Below are 22,570 nucleotides of genomic sequence, written 5' to 3'. Positions count from 1 at the left end.
ATATTGAATAAAATTGATTCTGGCGTTACGTTGTGAGCTGTAGGGGGCAGCAGCGTCTTGAAACAATTTTATTTTCTCAAAAATCAAGAAGAAGTTATCCTGACCAAAGAGCCTTGAAAGAGGGAACTCGCAGTAGATGTCAGGTGAAATAACCAGCCTGAATTTTACATTCAATAAATGTACGTTTAAAGTGTAGAAGTAAATGTGTTGCAATATTTTATATCTAAAATATAACGGCAATAGCCTATAGGTTTATAAGTCTTGGGAATGTGTCATTGTTATTTTTTTAAAACTGCAATGCCATCTTTCTGTACAGCCTCTTGTCTTGTTTAGCTTGCGTTAGCATTGGCTAATCTCCCTCTGTAAACAGTCTCTGCAATTACCCAGCACTCCTTTGAAACGTATGACCTGTCTCTGGCCTTGGCGTGCACTGTGTGCGGCTGCTAGTCGTCTGTCGGACTTCATTAATTGTAACTAGCTTTCTGTCCGACCTGTCGGTAGTGTAACTGGGAGCTGTCGCAGCTGAGCCGAGCCACCATGCTGACATGTAGGGCTGTGTGGAAGAAGCTTGCACCTCTGGCCAGAGCCTCGTCCACTGTATGCCGACAGAACGTGAGGAGAGCAGGTAGGTGAACTTAATGGTTACCCTTGTCTTCCGGTTAGCTGGCCTTTATCCAGATATGAATGAACTTGTAATACATGTATGCTTTGATTCATTATTAAACCGCTCTGTGTGCAGGCTTGCTAGGTTTGTGCTTTTACCTATCCCGACCTTTATGTTCTCTACGAAGCTAACTAGCTAATCAGCAAATGTTGACGCTGCCTTTTCAGATGCATTAGTAATGATTAATATAGTTGGTCATAGATAAATATAGATTATTTATTGGGGCCGCGTGCAGCCTATCAATAATCATGAGTTTGACGTGCCTGCAGTGTTTCTCTGACAGGTGTTGCACCATTTTCTGAGACCACCCATCTGATTGCTGCCATAATCACATGCACTGACTCTTATCTAGAGGATTATATTCTCGCCCCCCCATTATGAGACTGTGAATGGATAAGCACAGGCACCAACCTGACCTTCAGCAGCATGCAAGACTGTTCTAGCAGAGAATAGTCCATCAGAAGTGTGGGCTATTTTTAATTGGCCTAATTTTCCATGCATAGAGATTTCTGCTTTCTCTCCATTTTAAGAAATATCAAGACGATATTTATCTTTTCAAAGTGGAGGATTAATGGTAAATTTTATTTGAACACATCCATATTTGGGTACTTTTCATATGCATAGTTTCCAAATAAAGTCATGATAAAACAAGGCCCGTTAAAGGGGCCACTAGATTAAAAACATGTAACAGTTGACATTAATTTTAACTATGGGATCTGATTGACTTGTAAAGTGTCCTGATTTAACATTTGTTGTGATTTAGCACTGTGAGAAACTGAATAGAAAAGGAGATGCTTGTTGCTGTAGTATATATTTTTACCATTGACATCCTGCTGTGAAACATAAAGACATTCAGACTAAATTCAGTTTGGAATAAAACAATTATAAATAAAGTTAGAAATTCCAGTTTGTCACCTGAATTTAGACCTTGCCCAGGTTAGTTAAGGTAATGCTTCAACATCAAAGCAATTAATTTACTGTAAAAAAGAAAAAAACAGCTGTCTCCCAGCTAAAGGTTGCACGGCTCAGCAAGATTTCCAGCAGCAACAGTAAATCTACAACAGAGTAGCGGCTGCAAAGGAGTAGAGGAAAGCTGCTAAAGTTGAACTCAACCCCAAGTTGCCTTGTGATCAGTCAATATATGAATGTGTGCATTTTTTCTACAGCTGTTGGGTGAATGTGGCTTAGTGTAAAATGGTTTGGGGGAAATCACTTTAAGAACTCCTGAAAAGGAGCTGACAGCCATAAATCATAAATAACATGCAACTCATTATGTGACCAGTAGCACAGATGGATAAAGTTATCGGTCAGCAACAAGCTGTTGAATTAATTGATTAATAAGATTTTCCCCACATTCATGAATTTTAAGACTTATAAGAAATCATTAATCAGCAACAGTAACTCTGGAGGAGCTGCAGAGATCTTTTGCTCAGGTGGGGGAGATTATTTCCACTTTTCAACAATAATTTGTGCAGTCAGATTAAAGTCGTTGTTAGAAGAAAGCCATAAAAAGTCCATTTTAAAAGCTTAAATGTTTGTTCACAGCTGTCAAAAGTCCAGTTGACTCCTCACATGATTGTGTTTCTCCCAAAACGTTTGGCAAAAAAAGGACTTTGGCCATTATTTTAGGAAAGTGATGATTTGAGATCAGTTGTGTAGATGAAGTTTTTCCAATGATCTCTTTCAGGGTGGAACAATGCCAGAACGCCACTGTGTGTGCCTGTGGCGCACATGTCCACAGGGCCGGTGGGTGGAGGCAGTGACAACCTAAAATACGCCCTCCTAGTTGGAGCATCCTTTGTCGGTGGCTTAACATATGTGAGTAGGAATATTCCCAATATATTCCTGAATCTGTACAATGCATTTCAATGCTATACAGTTAATTTTAGTTTGTATGCAAGTTGAAATCTTATTTTGATTTTTTTTTTTGCCCCCAGGCTGTTATTACTCTAAAAGGAGACCAGAAAAGACATGTGGAGCGGATGGCAGAAATTTCCTCCAGAAAACAGAAATCAGCCTCACAGATCCAAACAGAACCTGCAGGTGAGTTCGGTTGTTTTATTTTCCTTTAGAGGGAAATGTCTAGGATTGTATCTGTATTTAAAAATGCCTACTTTTGATTCTTTGTGTTTTCGCTGCTGAAGCCACCGTGATGGAGCGTGAGTACTTTGAGGCAGTGATGTTCATAGCTATTGCCAGAACTTTGTTTTGATTGGACAGTTTATTCATAGTTTGGACTGATTTGGTGTAAAAGCAGCTGACACTGCAGTACTCGGTTCAGCTTCCTCTTTACTGCTATGTACACCAGATTTTTATCAGGGAAACTGTATTTTCAGTAACGGTGATATATTTAAGTCTGTTAGTCAAGACATCATGTATTTTACTATTCTCTCCATACTCTCAGTCTACGGTGTTTATAAGTGTGTTTGTTTGTTGCTCAGCCCCCCTTGAGACAAAACTTGAAGCCGCAGCTGCTCCTGATGCTGAAGCAGCGGCCCCCAGTGAAACTGCAGAGCCACCTCCAGGTCAGCCGCCTGCTTTTTACTCTATCCAAACACATACGTGTTTTATTATGCCTCCTGTACAAACCGTAGCTTTGGCATGAAACCATTAGCATGTCAAATTTGAATCCTGGAAGGTTTCTGTTCTGTTGTTGTCGCCTGATTGTGATCAGATTCTTAGAAAGTTCCTGCATGAACCGTGACGATATTTTTGGCGGCATGTGCGTTTTATGTAACATTGTTTACAGTTTCACTGCAGCCTTTGGAAACCAACTCGCCAGTGCCACTTCTCTTTTTTCGTCTCTCTACTCTGTTTCAATACTTTTTGTTTTATTGGCTGGTACATTTGTGAGGCTTAATCTGCCCTCATGGAAAATAACGATGATGGCCTAATTTGGTGTTTTAACTTATTTTTCGATTTTATGCTACATCTCCCAGTTGTTGTGAATACTCCCACCATAAAGCATGGGTCGTCCCTACTGGGTAGCTCAAATTTTTAGCCGATTTCATGTATTGCTTTCGCAGTAGATGAGCCACTGGCAGAAGCCTCAGCAGAAGAGGCAGCAGCTCCACTCACTGATGCTGGAGTTGAGGAGGGTAAGACTGAGAAGAAAAGCAACATTTCTTGTGTAGTGGCCGATAAATATTAGCCAGAAAACTGAAAGGAGCGTGGTTTCAATATGACATGCTGCAGTCGGCGAGGGCGCTATGAAGGTTGTCCAGTTCTGTGCTTACAAAGTATAAAATATCCTTTTGATTTTGCAATTGATGATGGAAAATAACAATTTGAGGATGGCGCTCTATATTTTTTTCTGTTCTGTTTACCGTACTTGGTTAGAAATCCCGGGCACATACTTCCACATGTTGCTCAGCCGAATGCTGCGAGTTGTAGGCCACGCCCCTTCAGTTCCCCCAAACCCCAGCTGTATGTTCTGAAAGCTCACACAGTGTGATTGCTACGGGTCATTTAGTGTGATGGAAAGGGACTCAAGGATTGGTAATTGTATTTTTCAGAACCGGCTACAAAACTGTGAATAGAATCTAAGACCTACATCCAAAAATCTTGGTTTAAGATCGAATTGTAGTAACGAAACCCTCCAAAGCAGAACCATCCAAACTCCATGAAGAGTCAAACCCAGAATAACAATTTTTTGTTGCTATTTGAAAAGGTTCAAGCATCTTAATCACTTATTCTTGATCATTTTTTTTTCTTTTTCTTCTCTTGTAATAATGTATAAAGTTTTTCAAAGTTTTATTCCATCACTAGGTGGTTGTTAGCTTAATGAGACCATGAACTGATTATTTCCCTTCTTCTCTCTTTCTGACCAGCTGCAGACTCCAAACCTTCGTTGCCCTCACACGCCCCCTACCTCCTGATTGGTGGAGGTACGGCGTCTTTCGCAGCTGCCCGATCTATTCGAGCCAGAGACCCTGATGCCAAGGTCAGTCAGGCTTCTTCTCATCTGACGTACATAGAAAATATTCATTCTATATTTTTAGAGGCTATTTTTCCTAAGTTATAATATATTTTTTGTTGTTGCTGCAGGTACTGATTGTAACTGATGAGCCAGACCTTCCGTACATGAGGCCGCCTCTTTCTAAGGAGCTGTGGTTCTCTGACGACCCCAGTGTCACAGAAACTCTGCGGTTCAAACAGTGGAACGGGAAGGAAAGAAGGTGGGTTCCCAGTCTTCCCATGAAACCTTGAGTTTTTAAAAATGCTCTCTAAACTGTGCTTTTGAATATTTGTTGAATTTCTCCATCTTTTCATTTTCAAACTTATATCTTGTTTACTTTGCTCTGAATTTAACTTCTAACTTTCTTTTAGCACAGAGAAGACTTCAGGCGAGTCAAAACCTGTCACTACAAACTACGTTAGAGCATCCAGTCTGTTTATTAGCTGGATGTGAAAAATATTAATAAAAAAATCTGTATTTTTGGTGAGCTTTATATTTTGGGTCACATGCATTTAAGGCCCTCCCTGCAAGTAATATATTTGACAGTTGGCCTGACATCCATGTATAAAGTTGATGACAAATTTGTAAGCTCAGAAAACATGATTGGGGGGAAAAGTAACAAATGAGAAGAAGAGTAAATAAAATGTGGTCACAAATTATATGACGGTTTTCAACAACTGTACCTGTCCTCATATTGTATGGCTCTAGCATCTATGCTAGTCAAAGGGTTTTGGATGAAAGTTTTATATGTTCACAAACTTAAGTGAATACAGTAAAGCACCTATTTAAGCACTCACTGCAGATCAGAAATGGCTTTCTATAGTTTTCGGCTTACGATCCAGGAATGAGCAGCAGAGGGCGTCACAAGTCAGGTGTTATGTTGCAGACAGTAGCTGGACTGTCAGTCACAACACTGAGAGAAGGTCAGCAGATTCATAAATGTTACCAGAACCTGTTTGATGGAGGCTACGCTTTTTTTCCCCTACGTGCAAAACTATCCAAGACCACAGCTGCCACATCGTGTTTTTTTCTTTTAGTTTTTTTTTTTTTTTTTTACCGCAAGTTCACTAAGTTAATGTTTAACTTGTATGCAGTTTTCAGAGTTGTCTGGTTGAATTTGTTTCCAGCTTGTCGGATTTATTAGACAACCGGCAAGAATACCTTCTAATGCTTTAAACACCAGTTTAACCACTTAGTTTGAAAACGAATTATATATTCAGTTTGCTGTTGAGCTCCCTCCGGTAGATTATCATTAAATATTTGCAGCACCAAGTACGTTATTATTAAGACAACAATGATCTTGAAAATGGTGCCTCATTGGTTTGGCTTTTATCTCCCTCCCTGCAAGCCTCCTTTATGCCTAGTGACCTTCATTTGTTGTTTTGACTGGCTGTTGGATGCTTCAGCTACTGCCTGGCCTTGATGTCCTCTGATTGTAAATCAAATCATTCCCTTGCCAATCAGCTGAAATGTCTGAAATCTGGACCAAGGTGGATGATTCCTTCCAGGTGTTTGCCAGTTTTTAAAGGGCTATTGACATTTATTGTATCAGCATTTCTTTTTGTATTTTAAAGCTATGCGTTTTCAACACTGCTGTGTTTATTTGACAGCATCTACTTCCAGCCGCCTTCGTTTTACGTTGATGCGGAAGAGCTGAGCGGTGCGGAAAATGGAGGAGTGGCCGTCCTCACTGGCAGGAAGGTTGGTTTATAGATTTAGTTGATAGACACAACAGTGGTCTGCTTTAGTATGCTTTATATTGAAATACCGAATTTGATGTATTTTAGGTGGTTCATATGGATGTCAGAGGAAACAAAGTCAAACTTGATGATGACATGGAGATTTCATATGACAAGTGCCTAATTGCTACAGGTAAGCAGTCTAGCTGTGATGTTACTGACCATAGTTAATAAATATGTAAATGAATCTAATTTTTTTTTTTCTTCAGGTGGAGTCCCAAGGAATCTTCAGGTAATCGAAAGAGCTGGAGAGGAAGTGATGAAGAGGACAACTGTTTTCCGCAAGGTCAGAGTTTCACCACTAGGTGGCGTCAGATTTATTAGAAGTGAAATTCCTCAAAAGTAGAATGGAGCACAGATTTCCATGGAATGTGGTTCTAAATATTATAAATATATTACTTGGTTCAAATTCTGTAAAAATAAAAATCTTCTATTAAACACCTTTTGCTCTCCAGTTATTAAAATAAATCAACAGAATAGTCGACAGTATTTTTAACTGCAGATGCATCTTTTGCTATAAATGACTGAGCGTACGATAAAGGGTTGCTTTGTTATTGCATTTTAGGCAATACAATTTTTACTTTCTTTTACAAAAAAGTAATTGAATTATTTGCTTATCTTTTAATGTATTTCTTATACTGTATAGAAAAAGCTTAAGTGGTTAAATGAACAATCTGTAGAATGTGCCAATATTTAAATGTAATTCATTTTTAGAATGATTGATTACAATAATTGATAGTTGCAGCCCAAAAATACATATGTATTTTAATAGTAAAAATAATGTAGCGTCAAAATGTCAACTTTTGCAAATCTCTGTGTTCTTTAAAATATTCAATTAAACTTCGAGTAAATGCAGACGGATTGTTACTTTGAAGTATGTTGAGTTTTTCAATCTTATTATGATCCTAAAACGCCTAAAGTTGAAATGTTTAACTTGCAGATTGACGACTTTAAATCCCTGGACAAAGTTTCAAGAAACGCGCAGTCCATCACCATCATAGGAGGCGGATTCTTGGGCAGCGAGCTGGCCTGCGCGCTTGGCAGGAGATGTAAGGCTTCTTGACAAGCTGTGAAACTTTCAAGATGAATCAAGCTGATAGTTCTAGGTAACAGAACAAACCGTTTTGCTTGTGTGTCAATCATCATCTTCCTATTTTTCAGCAACAGAGTCTGGATTAGAGGTAATTCAGATGTTCCCAGAGAAGGGCAACATGGGCAAGGTGCTGCCTGAGTATCTGAGCAACTGGACAACAGAAAAAGTCAAGAAAGGTACAACTCGATTGACACAGGCGATATCGATAGGATTTTTCTTGACTTTTCTCATTGTTTCTCTCCGTGTGTGTCCGGTTAGAGGGTGTAAAGGTCATCAGGGAAGCAGTGGTGAAATCTGTGTCCTATAAAGATGATAAACTAGAAATCAAACTCAAGGATGGAAGAGTGGTAGGTTCACATTTCAACCAAATTTAACTTGATCCAATGCACCAGATGGAATCATCAGGCACTAATTATGTTGATTTTTTACCTTTCAGGTAAGAACGGATCACATTGTTGCAGCCGTAGGCCTGGAGCCCAACGTTGACCTCGCTAAGTCTGCCGGCTTAGAGGTGGACTCAGACTTTGGTGGCTACCGGGTCAACGCGGAGCTGCAGGCCAGGTCCAATATCTGGGTGGTAAGTAAAAATCCTGTTTCTGAATATAGATCAGGTTTAGGATTTTTATTTGTGTTGTAAATGTTGTGCATTATGTTATGTGGTCATAGTGCCCCCTCCTGGTCAGATAAGTTCTTGGTTCATGTTGCAGCAGAGAGAAGCAGCTCTGTCATGTGTTCCTCTGAGAGAATGAAATCTTTGGCCATAAATGTTGATAGAAGAAATGAGAAACAGGCATAAAGGTATTATATGAGCGTGACAAAATAAACAAATAAAATTCCTCCATTTCCAGTTCAAAAATCTTTTCTTTAAATAATTTCTTGTCATCAGATTATCTTTTGGTCTGTCGCTTATTTGACTAGGTTTGAATTCGACTAGATCCTTATGCACCACAATGTTGGATTAAAAAGAAAAATGAATTTGTGTGCCCCTCTTATCCTGCTTTATGAACAGAATTGACTAGTAATTAGTCACATTTACTCAGTTGTGAGGTATTGCTACTCTTGTTTTAAATTTCTGGACACTTTGTGAATAACTCCACAGAATGAAGAAGAAGCTTGTTTAAACCAAATACTCACCAGACACACACCTGCAGTTTTTCTTAATTTTCAAGTTTTAATATTGAAAGAAATTTATTTCGGAAATAGAAATTGTTTGATTTTATTTACACAAATTATTTTCAGTTTGGTAATTAAAATACCAACATTTCCACGCAACTTTACATTTTGGTCCATCTGTAATTTTTCAATATTAAATGATTCCTGTTTTGATCAGTTACTCAGTACTTGAGTAAGTTTTACATTGAGTAAAAACATGCTGAAGTATTGCTGCTCTTACTCGAGTACACCATCTTTGATTATGAACTATCCTTATTGGTGTGTGAAGTGCGAAGTGCTCAGTCGTGTTTGTTTCACGTCAGGCTGGAGATGCGGCCTGTTTCTATGACATCAGGCTGGGCCGCAGGCGGGTGGAGCACCACGACCACGCCGTCGTCAGCGGGAGGCTTGCAGGAGAGAACATGACAGGAGCCAACAAACCTTATTGGCATCAGTCTATGTTCTGGTGGGTTAATTAACACAGATTTTTTAAAATGTTTTAGTTGCAATTTTTAATACTGAGTTGATAACTCTTGGTTCCTCCCTTTGAGGTGAATGTAAAACAGTTTTCTCTGAGGTGAGCGTTTTGTCCTTTTCCACAGGAGCGACCTGGGACCCGATGTCGGCTATGAAGCTATTGGGATTGTTGACAGCAGCCTGCCAACTGTAGGAGTTTTTGCCAAAGCCACTGCCAAGGACACACCCAAAGCTGCTACTGAGGAGTCAGGTAGGTGTGCTCAGTGTTTTAATATACTTAATGATCCCATATTTAGTTTTTTTGTTCTTGCTGGTGTGTAGCTTTGGGTTTGTGTGAAATGTCTGCACATTTGCAGCATAGGAAACTGTTTCGTTAATGAGAGGAGCTGCAGTAAATTCATGTATGAAGAGATAGTATATGGAAATATTTACATGCACTGAGACACACAAATCATGTAGGTGATCAGAATATAAGAGGCAAACAAAAATTGCAATTTTGTTTAAGCCCTATAGTCTTAGAATAAAAAAGAAAAGAAATAGCCTGTGTCTCAAATCAGGGGAATTCAAGAGAGGTGGGTATTTATTGTATCATTTATTGTGAAAATGTTCTTATAAGAATTTAGATTTATCGTTGTCACAATACATTTCAGTTGTTGATTGGAAAATTAAAAACATCGTTAGTTGATTGTGCTATAAAATGGCACTATGTGGCTGGAAAATACATAATGCTGCCCCTTTAAAAAACACAAAGTGAAAAAATAATCACTATATTGATTCTAATAAAATAAAAACTAAAAAAAAAAAGGCTCAGATTGAAGCTTCCTCCATGATCATGCTCCAGGTACTGGGATCCGCTCAGAAAGCGAAACGGAGGACACGGCTTCCAGCGCGGTGGCCCCGGCGGCGCCGGCTCCCGTCGTCAGCCACAGGGACGAATACGGGAAAGGAGTCATCTTCTACCTGAGAGAGAAGGTGGTGGTGGGGATCATCCTGTGGAACGTGTTCAACAGAATGCCCATCGCAAGAAAGGTACCACTCCTGGTTTATGGCAGAATTCAAATACGTGATGCGTTTACTGAAAGATGTTTGTGTGGGGAAAACTGTAGATCATCAAGGACGGAGAGGAGCATGTGGATCTGAACGAGGTGGCTAAGCTGTTCAACATCCATGAGGACTGAGCCGCTGGACAGTCGCACTCAGGGGAGAGAGAGTTTTTCTTCATTCGAATATTGAACTGTGGCAGTGATCGCCTCCTTCGTTAAGACACAACCACTCATGGCTACCAAATTATCACTGCAAAAAACACAAAATCTTAAGGTTTTTTTTGTATATTTCCTACTGCAGATATCTTGGTACACATAACATGAGACTAAACTAACTTACAAGCAGCATACAGGAGCTTTTTTTAAAATAAAAATGTCAATATTGATGATAAAAGTAGTAGTTCCATTATTATTTCACTTATAACACTGGGAAAATGTCTTGTTACAGGTCTGCCAGTGGAACTAGCACTTCTTCATCAATATTAGTGATTTTTTTTTTAATTTAAAACAAACCCTTAAATTAACTTACTTACTTGCAAGTTAATTTAGTCTTATTTCAAGTGTAAGATATTTGCACTAGAAACTAGATTAAAAAAAACTTGGTAAGATTTTGTATTTTGCAGTGCGAGGATCAATGTATATTAAACTGTGGATATTTTCATATTTGGGATTTGTATCTGCTGTCTTAATTATGTTTGTTTTGATTTTTTTTTTTTTTGGTTTATCGCCACTTGACAAGCCCTTGTCTTGTTTTCCTTCCACCATTATTTGTGATCGACCCCTTCTCCTCTGCGTCCCCCGTCATTCACAAAGCTGAACTCTTCCCCTTCTGTGTGATCGGTGCAGCTTGTTGTGAGAAAAGCTGCAATAAAAGCTATTTTTAAATTGGACTCAACCCATTATTTTCAGCTCTGCCTCCAGATAATGGCAGTGATGAGCAGCTGCAGTGACCTCTATCCGAAGCTGTGATTGTTTAGACGGTTGTTGCAGTCAGTGAGGTTGAACTCATCTGTCCCGAGGAGTTAGAATCATTCCCAGTTGCTTGGCAGATTGCTACTCGAAGTGATGGAGAGGGGGAACGAGGAATGTCTCGGCTCGGTTAAAAACACTTTTTTGGGGGGAGGGGGGGGTGTATTAGGAGAGTGGGTAATGTTAGAAAAGTGACACTTCATGAGCATGTTTTACAGCGTGTTGAAGTTCATATTAAGTCAATCCAGTGTCCAACTCCCAACAAACGACACCAGAATAAAGCTTGGCCTAGTTTTCCCGTCTTGTCCGGGGGTAAAAATGAGCAAGCAGGCAGAAATCTTTCCCCTTCTTCTTCTTTTTTTCTTCCTTCCTCCCGCTTTGGTGTTCTTGCTTTTACGATGGCTCTCGTGCTTCGTTTTCTCACACATCCTTGATCTCATTTGACATTGTGAGCTCCAGAACGAAGCGCACAAGGAGCTTTCAAGTGAGGCAAACGCGTGCGGCCATAACGTCCCATCGCGTTGCCTGACTGTAATTTTACACGAGTAAGTGGCTGGAACCGCCGCCTTCTCCTCTCCTCGACACGAGCTTCAGCATCTGGCTTTAAATTTTCCTGCAAAAAAAAAGATGAATAAACCAAATACTAAGGACAAACATGGAAGAAATAAATAAGTGGAGGTGTGCTTGAGCTGAAACAGATGATTCACTGGAGTTATTTGGAACAAATGTTTAGCATTCATCATCAATGTATGCAATCTGTATGTTAATTTGTGGGAGATTCATTTTATATAAAGACTTAAAAATATTTTGGGGGGATTTTTTTCAAAACTTTACTGGTTTTTATTAGAATGAATCAGTGAATCAACTACTTCATATTTGCTAAATAAATTATTTTTAGAATTTATTAGCCCTTTGCATTTAAGTTAGACAAAATTCAAAGCTGTACAGTAATTTACAAAAGTACAACAAATGTTTTATTTTTTTTTTTATATAATATAGTTTTATTGTTTAAAGTTCAGGTAATATTGTAGGTGCTGCATGGTTATCGCCTAAAGTAGTACATTTCTTTTTTTCTTTATTTAGGTGTGTTCAATTCAATGGTTGCCTAAGACTTAAAAGCCAAAATTATTGTATTTATTTTATTCTTTAATTCTGTCAATTTTATTTCAAATCTGTAGATAAATGGTAACCTGGATGCTGTTTGAGTATTTGAAAATTATGCATTAAAAATTTCAATAATTAAAAATACATTTTGCAATGAATTTTATCCACTGATTTAATTTAATTCTTCTCATGTGACCAGAGAATCCTGATTATTCCCAAACTTAAGAAGACGCAGCATTAATGCCAGGCTGCTCTAAAAACCACACTGTTCCTTTAAATACTCTTGCAGTAATTCTTTCAGCAATCACATGGCCATAAAAAAAAGAGTTCAAGCTTGAAGTCATCCACACAAACAGACAGAGGAGGAAGAAAAAAAAAACTTCCCTTGGATTTTAAATTATACAGCAGCAGCAGCAGCTTCCTGTACTTTACACCTGCTCTGAGGGAGAGAGGCTCTGTTGGCTGGATCAGCCCGGTTAGGACAGCCACAAGAAGAAGAAGTTTCCTGCATTCTTTCTGTTTCTCCATTTCCAGCTTTTCTTCTTTTTCTCGCTTTATCTGCTTTACCCAGTACACAGGAATGCTTCTAAGCAACTGGTGCGATTTTTGGGCTTGCTTTGTCGTTTTTCTACAAGCCAGGTAAGAAAAGCTTTGTGGGAATGTTGTAGTCGCCTATAGGGTTAGTGTATTTACTGGAGTGTGTGCCTACTACTGCGTTTAATGCGATTTGACAAGATGATGCCAAGTGCCTCTCAGAAAGAGAGAGTCTTGTCAACAGTTCTGTTTACTCACAGAGGAAGCTAGAGTTAAATATTTTATGATCCCCAATTAGGACAAATGTTTTCCCAAGTAAACACCATGTAGAATGACAGAAAATGAGGCCATTTAATTAAGATTTTGGTTGGTAAACTAATCCAAGTGTGTACATTCTTCAAGTTCAGTTAATATATATTATATATATATATATATTTTTTTCTTTTTGATAATACATACTGTTGAGCATTTACATCCAAGTACATGAGATTATAGACAGGTGGCTAATTTCCATCTACTCCCATTGGCAGGTTAAAGCAAAAATAATAAATACAAAGAAGGAAAAAAACAACCATAAAATCTATATATGTTTATACATTCTCAATGTTTACATTTTAGACTTTCCAAGAGCCAGTTTTTAAGATGATATGGGAAGTGAAAGATCTCTTGTGTTACTTGGAGTTGAATGAGTGAGAAGCACGAAAGGAGCAGTCGCCCCAAGAACCCGCCCTTGTAATGATTTAATTAAAAATAAATCCCTGCCGTAGCTTAAAACGTGTGCATGAAATGTCCCTTTAAAGTCAAACTGAAGACTTTAGATGTTATTAGAGGCAGAAATGGGTCAAATATTCTTCAGGTTGTCCTGTCACCTGCCAGATTAGCGCTCTGTAAGGAGATGAAGTTCCCCAGCAGAGCGCTCAAGCCTCCCTCTCCATCTGACTTTCTGGACAAACTGATGGGGCGAACATCTGGCTACGACGCTCGCATCAGACCCAATTTCAAAGGTAAATGCGCTGCGGTGTGAGCAGCCCGTTTTCCGAAGCGATCTGAGCAGCCAAGGAGCACAAATCACTCACAGACGAACAAGAGTGGGGCGATTTCTGCAGGCGAGGATGTTTTCTCCTTAATCATGGCTTGTGACTGTTCTCCCCGCTGACCCACAGCCTTGAGTTAGGATTCTCTTTTCTTTTCCATCACGTTTTTATTCTGACACAAGTGTGCAGTCATCCTTGCATGTTACCCCAGAGGCCTATTTCAGTCCAGTCCTGAGCAGCGCCTGTGAGTGAAGCCAGCAGATTCCCTCTGACATGCTTCGCCTTTAGCCTCCAGGGTCGAGATTCATATTTATTTCATGCTTGCTCCGCGTCCCCCGTCAGTGCATGCTGGGTAAATCTCCCGCCGATTAGCTATAAATACACTAATGTAACTAAAGCAGAATCAATAAATTATTGCATCTGGAAAAGAGCGGTTGAAATATTTATCCCGTCAGAAGGCCGCAGATAACGGGAGTGTACCAGGAATGACAACATAATAAGATGTGCCTGTTTAGTCCCGTAACATGGCCCCGACGTGGAGGTAACAAGCAGATGTTACTTTGGAGGAAAGCTATGCTTCCTTGTTGGTCCCGGTAATTTGTGTGTTCTGCTTAGAAAACGTCGTTTTGTGTTTAGGGAAAGTGTTTTCCGGTGATGTTTGGTGACGGTTTGCTTCTGTCAGGTCCTCCTGTCAACGTCACCTGCAACATCTTCATCAACAGCTTTGGATCCATCACTGAAACCACCATGGTGAGTCAGTTCTGTGCTCTTCTCACACTTGTTTCAGTTCACTCCAGACTCTCAAGAACACACCCAAGGTTTCAAATGTGAGTGTGGTCCATATATCTAAATCCTTAAAGTTTAATCCCCTTCACTGTGAAATAAATATTCGTTTTATTCTTGCACAAAAAGAAACGTCTTATTTTAATGAAGTATACAAGGTAAGCTATGTTAAGAAAATTAAACATTTTTGCTTCATTAAAAGAGTTTTCTATTGTTCTGTTTTGTTAATTTAGAATTTTTACTCTATTCTTTGTAGGCTTAGCAAAGTCTGATGTTGTTTGTGCTCCCACTTACTGTAAAATTAGAATAAAATGTTGACTGAAGCTCCGTTAGCACCTCCGAGAGATATGAGCCAAACCATCGGCTTTCCTGCTGGTTTCTGAACTTCTCGTGTGAATAAAAGACAAACACCTATACCAAACATTTTCAATTTTATGAAGATGCATTTTCTTCTGTGAGAATTCTGCTGTAAAAAAATTATTTGGTTTTTGCTGGTGGTCAAATTTGTGTTATTCCAAGAGCTGCCATCAGGCAGTACATTGGACACCCTTCTCCTAAACATACATCACATGGGATGGATAAAGCTCTAGCCATAACCCCATTTAACACATAAAAGATGAGTCCATGCCAGAAAACCAACAAATACCACTAAATCTCCAATAAGCTGTTGAACATACAATTCTTGATTTAAAAAAAATATTAAAGTTATAAAAAAGTGTCTCATCCACCTCCAAAGACAATGTTTTGAATAAATCATTAAAAGACTCAAGTTAGTAACTTGCATGTTTGTAATGAACATCAGAGTAAACTTCTGTTTGGAATGCAAAGAAATACTACTCTATAAATACATCAACATACAGTAAACTACACATTATAATGACAAAATATTTTAAATTCACAAATTTTATAGATGTTTGTTTATGCTAGTAAGGACAAGATACCGTCATCCAAAGACTTTAAACTAGGTATTACAGTGGTGACTGTGGCACTAAAAATGTTGGCTAAGAGATACATTTGCGCATGAATTTGCAAGCAGAGCTTTGTTTTTAAGTGTGCTCCTAAAAACAAAATCAATATTTTTAAATTAAGTTGAATGAAGGCAAGGGTTAAAAAACTAAATCTTGTTCTTGTTAATCTTGTTCTCGTTAGATAACGTACAAATCTGTTTTAGATTAACACATTGCTTTCCTTTTAAATATATATCTAACATGTCATAAGGACTTTACCTTTACTCTAAATCTGTGTTTTAATCGGAAATAACTACAAGTTCTGAGACAATATTTTTTTATTTGATATTTTACTTTTTACTTAACTTTCAAACATGAAGTTACATTAGTTACCTCTGAGCAGAATCTTGAGTTCAACTTTCGATTCTTTCTTTTTATTATTTGTATGTGCAAGGTCTCTGTCACACAGGAACGCATTAATAATTTATTAGGTGTATCCAAGCGTCTTCAGATGGCTGCATGTGCTAATTTATTCAAGCTTAGAGTAAAAAACTTTGTGCAGAAAATACCTTTAAGCAAAGCCTGAAAAATTTAGGCTGTAACGGGAAGTGCACTCAGTTTAAGAGCACTTAGGTTTGTTTGCTGGTGTTTATGACAGTTTTCACGCTGACAAGTTTGTGTGATTGTGATTTATTTATTTATTTATTTCAATTTTCATTGTGCTCTTGTTACACCTGTGCAAGATATAAAAAGGTTTAAATCTCATTAGAAATTTAAAGTGCTATTTCATTTGAGGTTTTCCCCGTTACAATCACAAACTTCTATGTAAGAATTAATAATTAATTCTTACACAGACCAGCAGAAAGTAGCACGTGTTTGTGAAGTGGATAGAAAGTTGCGTGTGGTTTGCAATCTTTCTTTGAGAAATAAAATTCAGAGAAGTGTTGCATTCGGCTCGCTTGAGTCAGTACTTTGTAGACAGAGAACAACTGTAAACAGCACGTTTTTAAAACTTTTGCCACAGATTTTCTACTAGATTTAGAGCTGGACTTTGACTGGTCCATTCAAACATTTGAATATGAACCTGTGGCTCCAGGGTTGCAAGTTGCTCTTTGTACCATCCACCTTGGCTCTTACAAACTGACAAAAAAGAGGCAAAGAAGCAACTGAAGTTTTCAAAAATAGATATAAAAACAAATGGATTTTAAGATTTTTTTCTGTTTGTTTTTTGTTGTTTTTTTTATGGAATGATTTTATGTAATTTCCACAACAGAATGGCATTAAAAGTACAAGTCTTTTTCTTTTTTAGATCTGTTTTTCTTATTAATATTGACTGGAAATTATGTGAAAATATTTAGATTTTTTTTTTAATGTTTTTCTTTGTTAAAACCTAGGAATGGGAATAAGATGCCTGTTCTTTAAAATGACAAAAACAGATTTCCAGCCTCTAAACCAGTTTTTTAGCTTTTAGATGTACTTAAAGCAAAAATGTCTCTTTGGGCTGTAAAGGTAGCAGAGCCCTGGACTAAACCATTCCGTTGCAGCTCTGGCTGTTTATTTATATTCGTTTAGGTTCAGGTAGAATGGCTCTGTGAGATATTCAAAGCTTGGGATATTACTAAAATGCTAACAGATGTATTAATACTGCAGATGTGCACAGATGGACTCTAACTAATCAAGTGATTTTTGAAGGCATTTATTTAGGCCTACCATAGAAAATGGGGTATATAAATAGATATAAATAGATGCCTTGCTTTGCAGATATTTTGTTATAAAAATGTAAAATAAATAAATAAATGCATAATTTTCCTTATATTTTACATTTAATCCAAATAAAATAGATTGAAGTTTGTTTCTGTAAAATGTGAGAAGTTTAAGGAGTGTAGCTAAATAAATACTTTTACAACAAGCTGTAGGTTTTGGTACTGCCACTTTTACTGCATTTCTCGACTACTTTCATATCTGATTCCTACTGTTAGGACTACCGGCTAAATGTGTTTCTACGGCAGCAGTGGAATGACCCCCGACTTGCCTATAAGGAGTATCCAGACGACTCTCTGGACTTAGACCCCTCAATGCTGGACTCCATCTGGAAACCCGATCTGTTCTTTGCAAACGAAAAGGGAGCAAACTTCCACGAGGTTACGACCGACAACAAACTGCTCCGGATATTCCAGAATGGAAACGTCCTCTACAGCATCAGGTTATACCGTGCTTTTTTTTTTTCCTTTCTTCTTCCCTCATTTCAAATCTGAACGTGAGCCTCCGCGTCCCGAGGCTTTAATCAAAACCTCTGAGAATGCTGCACGGCCTGCGAGAGGATTTTCTCACCCCAGTTCAGTTCATTAGTAATTGTACTGTCCAGAACACTACATGAGCAAGTTCATGTCAAACTTTAACCGCGGGCAAAATAAATCAGGTCAGTAAAGAGCCGCTGAAGCAGTTGTGAAATGTAGCGTAATGGTACTGAGTTATAATTAGAACAACAGACACGAGAGGCGTCGTCTGACGCTCCGTTAGCACCTCCGAGAGACATGAGCCAAACCATCGGCTTTCCTGCTGGGCTCTGACCTTTGAACTTGAAACATAAACCTAAACCCGACAAAAGAAAAAGTAATGATAGTATGAATATGTTTATTGTCCTATTCATTCAAATAAACAGCGAAACAGTGAATAAACTGTATCCAAAATGCATAGCCTGGATGTTTTAATGATGTGAACCTGATGTGATGCTGAGACTAGATGTACAGGAACTCTGATTTATTAAATCTTTTTATTGCATTTTACAAAATGTTCTTAAATCTTCAGTTTGATTGTTCAGCTGTATTTTGGAATATGCAAGTATTGTTAAAACCTGTATTAGATATCCAAATTCTCTTAGAAGACAAAACTGGATAGTATTTGCTCATTTTTTCCATGTGACTCATGTACATTAAACTCAAAATTAAAAACTGCACCTGTGAAATTCCGTAGACGGGAAAGAAAGGATGGACTGTTTGTTGCGAGAGTTGGGTTGTCACCCTTTTTGTTGCTTAAATAGTTCCAACATTTTTGCTGCTTTTTGACTTCTAGGCTGACGCTCACTCTCTCCTGCCCCATGGATCTGAAGAACTTCCCCATGGATAGCCAGACATGCATAATGCAACTGGAGAGCTGTGAGTTCATCCTTCATGGCAGGCAAAGCCAGAAATTGTGTGTAGATTTGGTCAGTGAACTTGTTGCTCACTGTGCAGCTTCTCTGTGTTTCCTAGTTGGCTACACCATGAACGACCTTATTTTCGAGTGGCTGGACGTCGGAGCGGTGCAGGTGGCCGACGATCTGACGCTCCCCCAGTTTTTGCTGAAAGAGGAGAAAGGTCTTGGTTACTGTACCAAGAACTACAACACAGGTACGCAGTATATTGCAATCTGATAACATAAACAGTCTTGGTGCACAGTGCTTGTTGGGTTAAAACTAACCTAATCTCAGTGCTGATTCAAATATAGCGCAAGCTCGCGTGCAAGTTCTTGGAAAAGTATTTACACCCTTGGAAATGTTTCTTATTTTTCTTTTTTGCAACTTCAGCTTTTTTGTTGCATTAATTATTGGGAATAAATTAGATAAACCAGCACAAAGCAGCACATTAATTACGAAGTAGGAGGAAAATTATACATGGTTTTCACAATTTCTTTGGTTATTGTAATTAAATTGTATACAGGTGGATTCCATTTTGTAATTAGGTGACTTCTAAAGGCAATTGGCTGCACTGGATTTTTACATAGGGGTACCACAGAAAAGAGGGCTGAATATAAATGCTCTTCACATTTTTTTGGATTTTTATTTGTATCTGTTTTTATCTGTTTCATTCTATGGAAGAGTTTCAGTGAAGTCTTACCAGGTTGCTGCTTAGTCCTATGGCTGACGAAGTTCTGTCAAACGTTCAACACCCTGACTCACAATCTTTCCCTCAACGTTCGATAAAAAACAACCGAACAGTCCCAACTGTATAAATACAACATGTGGCTTGAAGAAATAACCCAGCTGTTTCTTGTGTGTAGCGACCTGCTCCTTCTGTCATCGTTTAATCTTCTAACTCCTCCTTTTGTTTAGGTAAATTCACCTGCATAGAGGTTAAATTCTACCTGGAGCGTCAAATGGGCTACTACCTGATCCAGATGTACATACCGAGCCTGCTCACTGTCATCCTGTCCTGGGTGTCCTTCTGGATCAACATGGACGCCGCGCCGGCCAGAGTGGGCCTGGGGATCACCACGGTGCTCACCATGACGACACAAAGCTCAGGCTCCAGAGCCTCTCTGCCAAAGGTAAGCAACGTTACCCTTTTTGTTTATAGGTAACCTTTATTCCTCTTAGTGAAAGTATTTAATGAGTAAAGTTTTTAAGCCACATTTTTTCCTTATTTAAATTGAAACTTAAGTGCAATATTTTTGTTTTTAAAAATCATTGAAGTGAGTCATCAAAGAACAGGTCAATCAGGTCGATAAAATCCTAAGCATTGCATATACCCGCTTGACTAGCAGGCAAAAAAAAAAACACACAATGATGAGATAAAGATGTCAAATAAAGTTTGCCCTGCAGAATTACTTGCCATCAGCTTTCGCACACAGTCTTAATACTAATCAACGGATGCAACGCCCATGGTCTGGCAGGTGTCTTACGTCAAAGCTATAGACATCTGGATGGCCGTGTGTCTCCTCTTCGTGTTTGCCGCGCTGCTGGAGTACGCAGCTGTTAACTTCGTTTCACGCCAGCACAAGGAGTTCTTCAGACTCAGGAAGAAGCTTAAAGAGCAGCAGCGGCAGCAGCAGCGGCAGCAGCAGAGAGCTGTGAGTACAGCCCACCCACACAACCCCCGGGGCAGCTGTCACCTGCTATTCACTGCGCCCAGCTATGCAAGAGCCACAGCTCAGCTGCATGCTGCGCTCCAACCGGGAAACGCAGGCAGCGCTGACCTGTAATTAATTCAATTCACCTTGTTTCACTGCAGACACTGTGTTCTCAGCTTCTTCCGGTTTTACCCCCAATAATATGAGACGAAAAGGCAGGGATCCAACATGGGTCAAAACCATCTTGTGATGTGAATAATTCTTGAGGTGGGGGTGTGGACGTCAGATTCAGGAATTATCAACATATTTAAATATTTTCAACCTACAAAACGCTTCTGTTAACAAGGCAGAGTGCTGTTTAGTGATTAGGGTCGTGTCCTGTCTGTTCACCGTCAGCAGGGAAGCAGTGACGGTAAGGGGAAGGGAAACACCACGCCAGGAAACAATGCCGCTCACGGGAGCGCAACCCAGCGGTGCAGTGCCTGTGCCAGGGTACGTCCTGACCTGCTGCCTCATCGCCGGTCACGTTCTCAGGCCGAAGCCCAACGACTGTGCTCCATCTTGTGTTTTGTGTACCTCCCCACAGGAAGAGGAGCTGGCGCAGCAGGGGTTTCTCCTCCAGAGCATTGGACTCTCCCTGTCCAGCGCCCCGGAAATGGACGCAACGCCGGTCTTCGCCGACTTGCCTCCCGGTTTAGGCTTTTATGAAATCCGGCGGCGTTTCGTGGAGCGGGCGAAGAGGATCGACACCATCTCCAGAGCCGTGTTCCCCATGAGCTTCCTCATGTTTAACGTGCTCTACTGGCTCACCTACAAAGTTCTACGGCACGAGGACCTCCAGTTCACTCTTTGACCACCGTGATCACGCCCGGGACCTTTGAACGTGAAACGTTTTCAGACTGAGCGGCCTTTATTGGGCCACGCAGAGGATGTCGGACTGCATGTGCAGTACCACTTAAAAATTCTATCATAAAACAAATTATGTGGGTTTTTCTTTTTATTTTATTTCTTTTGATGAAATTTGCTCTTAATTTGCACTTTGTAAGCATTGCATATCAGATTACAGTGTGTGTTTAACCTTCCTCTATCACTTGTGTTTGGATGCTGTAAAATCAGGTCAGTACATTTTACAGTGCACTTATTCACCTCAAGGGCCCTCCACACTTGCTGGCACCCCTGGTAAATGTGTGCAAAAGCAATAAAATTCACATTTTATTACAGTAGCATAATCTAACTCATGTTTTATTAGAAATCCAATCTTTAATGTAAGATCAAAAAATATCTCAAGCTGCAAATTCTTCACACAAACAAATGCTTTAGGGTTTGGCACAAAACAAAGGATGAATATTGGGAAAAGCACTTCATATCCACTGTTGGGTACGGTGGAGGGTAAGTAATGCTGTGGTAGATTTCTCTAATGAAGACTAAGACTATGGCTGCAGGGCTGACAATAAGTGTAACATCAACCACTTTGTTCAAAATACGTTTAACACAACTTCACATCATGTCTTTATGTAGAACTTTTTTCATCCACTCAATAGATCCACTTGAAGGTTTGATTTTTTTTTTACATTATGTGAAGCTATGCTGCAATAGCAGAATACATTTTAAGGTTTATTAAACATCATCCACAGGATTGCCAGTATTGGTGTGAAATTATGTTTTGCCACTCAGTCATAAAACTTATAGAGAGCATTTATATTAGGTTCACTTCTGCAGCTGTGCTGGTATGGGCCTGGGAATTTTGACATATGTGAAATACCTTATTTGTTGAAATGATTTGCTTTTTAAATGTTTGACCAATTTATTACGGATAATGTATCAGTTGCAAAACTAAACCCTAACAGGAACTTTATCTTTATTAAAGACAAAAGTATACATGTCTCTTTTATAAATAAATATGCACCCAGAACAATACATTTTTTTTAAGTTATTAATATTAAGTCCTGAAGTATTAAAGATAAAATATGGCTCTGTAAGAAATGTGCATCACTGACACTGAACAAATCATTTTACTTGTATTTTTATAAATAAATCTGTCTCTTGAAACATATGGAGTTTCTTTCTTCTTTCTTTCTTCTTCAACCAACAAAATTATTTAGTTGAGCCAAAAATAATACAGAAGTCCTCTGTTGCCTTTCACTACAATAGTTCAAATGCATCCGAGATTATAAAAACCATGGCTCGCTCTCTGTCACTTTCTATTTTTAAAGATCCTGGAAAAGAAGCAGATCTTTGCACTGATA

At 39.0% G+C, this 22,570-nt stretch overlaps 2 protein-coding genes across 15 annotated transcripts; both read left to right on the top strand.

The window, feature by feature from the left end:
* The first annotated feature begins 376 nt into the window (after nt 1-376).
* Nucleotides 377-11,989, top strand: aifm1 (apoptosis inducing factor mitochondrion associated 1). Of its 4 annotated transcripts, none has more exons than XM_015045805.1 (19): nt 377-625; nt 2,352-2,482; nt 2,602-2,707; nt 2,809-2,823; nt 3,106-3,189; nt 3,694-3,762; nt 4,495-4,607; nt 4,712-4,842; nt 6,233-6,323; nt 6,410-6,494; nt 6,571-6,647; nt 7,302-7,410; nt 7,523-7,630; nt 7,713-7,801; nt 7,891-8,031; nt 8,930-9,072; nt 9,209-9,333; nt 9,925-10,112; nt 10,190-11,989. In XM_015045805.1, exons 1-19 carry the CDS (start codon nt 538-540, stop codon nt 10,259-10,261), a joined length of 1,965 nt encoding a protein of 654 aa, XP_014901291.1. In that variant the 5' UTR covers nt 377-537; the 3' UTR covers nt 10,262-11,989. The 4 variants fall into 4 exon arrangements, with proteins under 4 accessions (XP_014901291.1, XP_014901290.1, XP_014901293.1 ...); XM_015045804.1 differs by having other exon boundaries at nt 3,691-3,762; XM_015045807.1 differs by lacking the exon at nt 3,694-3,762.
* A 467-nt stretch (nt 11,990-12,456) lies between these two features.
* On the top strand, nt 12,457-22,233 carry LOC106955556 (glycine receptor subunit alpha-2-like). Of its 11 annotated transcripts, none has more exons than XM_015045813.1 (9): nt 12,457-12,838; nt 13,610-13,737; nt 14,450-14,517; nt 17,477-17,700; nt 18,570-18,886; nt 19,588-19,802; nt 20,148-20,324; nt 20,721-20,816; nt 20,911-22,233. In XM_015045813.1, exons 1-9 carry the CDS (start codon nt 12,780-12,782, stop codon nt 21,175-21,177), a joined length of 1,551 nt encoding a protein of 516 aa, XP_014901299.1. In that variant the 5' UTR covers nt 12,457-12,779; the 3' UTR covers nt 21,178-22,233. The 11 variants fall into 11 exon arrangements, 9 of the variants coding, with proteins under 9 accessions (XP_014901299.1, XP_014901301.1, XP_014901300.1 ...); XM_015045815.1 differs by lacking the exon at nt 12,457-12,838 and having other exon boundaries at nt 13,213-13,737; nt 18,570-18,652; nt 18,749-18,886; nt 20,724-20,816; XM_015045814.1 differs by lacking the exon at nt 12,457-12,838 and having other exon boundaries at nt 13,213-13,737; nt 18,570-18,652; nt 18,749-18,886.
* Nucleotides 22,234-22,570: the final 337 nt, after the last annotated feature.

The sequence above is a fragment of the Poecilia latipinna genome, unplaced genomic scaffold, assembly GCF_001443285.1.
Source record: "Poecilia latipinna isolate Pla-1442-1.1 unplaced genomic scaffold, P_latipinna-1.0 Scaffold745, whole genome shotgun sequence".
NCBI lineage: Eukaryota > Metazoa > Chordata > Actinopteri > Cyprinodontiformes > Poeciliidae > Poecilia > Poecilia latipinna.
This window is presented reverse-complemented; position numbering and strand designations above follow the sequence as displayed.

What these genes read in the sequence shown, in the direction of transcription:
- aifm1 (XM_015045804.1), top strand. Translation starts at nt 538, where the DNA reads ATGCTGACATGTAGGGCTGTGTGGAAGAAGCTTGCACCTCTGGCCAGA. An exon ending in GGACAACTGTTTTCCGCAAG is followed by an intron (nt 6,648 to 7,301) that starts GTCAGAGTTTCA and finishes TTTAACTTGCAG; the next exon opens with ATTGACGACTTTAAATCCCT. An exon ending in AACTCAAGGATGGAAGAGTG is followed by an intron (nt 7,802 to 7,890) that starts GTAGGTTCACAT and finishes TTTACCTTTCAG; the next exon opens with GTAAGAACGGATCACATTGT.
- LOC106955556 (XM_015045810.1), top strand. Translation starts at nt 13,515, where the DNA reads ATGAAATGTCCCTTTAAAGTCAAACTGAAGACTTTAGATGTTATTAGA. An exon ending in TACCAAGAACTACAACACAG is followed by an intron (nt 18,887 to 19,587) that starts GTACGCAGTATA and finishes CCTTTTGTTTAG; the next exon opens with GTAAATTCACCTGCATAGAG. An exon ending in AGCGGCAGCAGCAGAGAGCT is followed by an intron (nt 20,325 to 20,720) that starts GTGAGTACAGCC and finishes GTTCACCGTCAG; the next exon opens with CAGGGAAGCAGTGACGGTAA.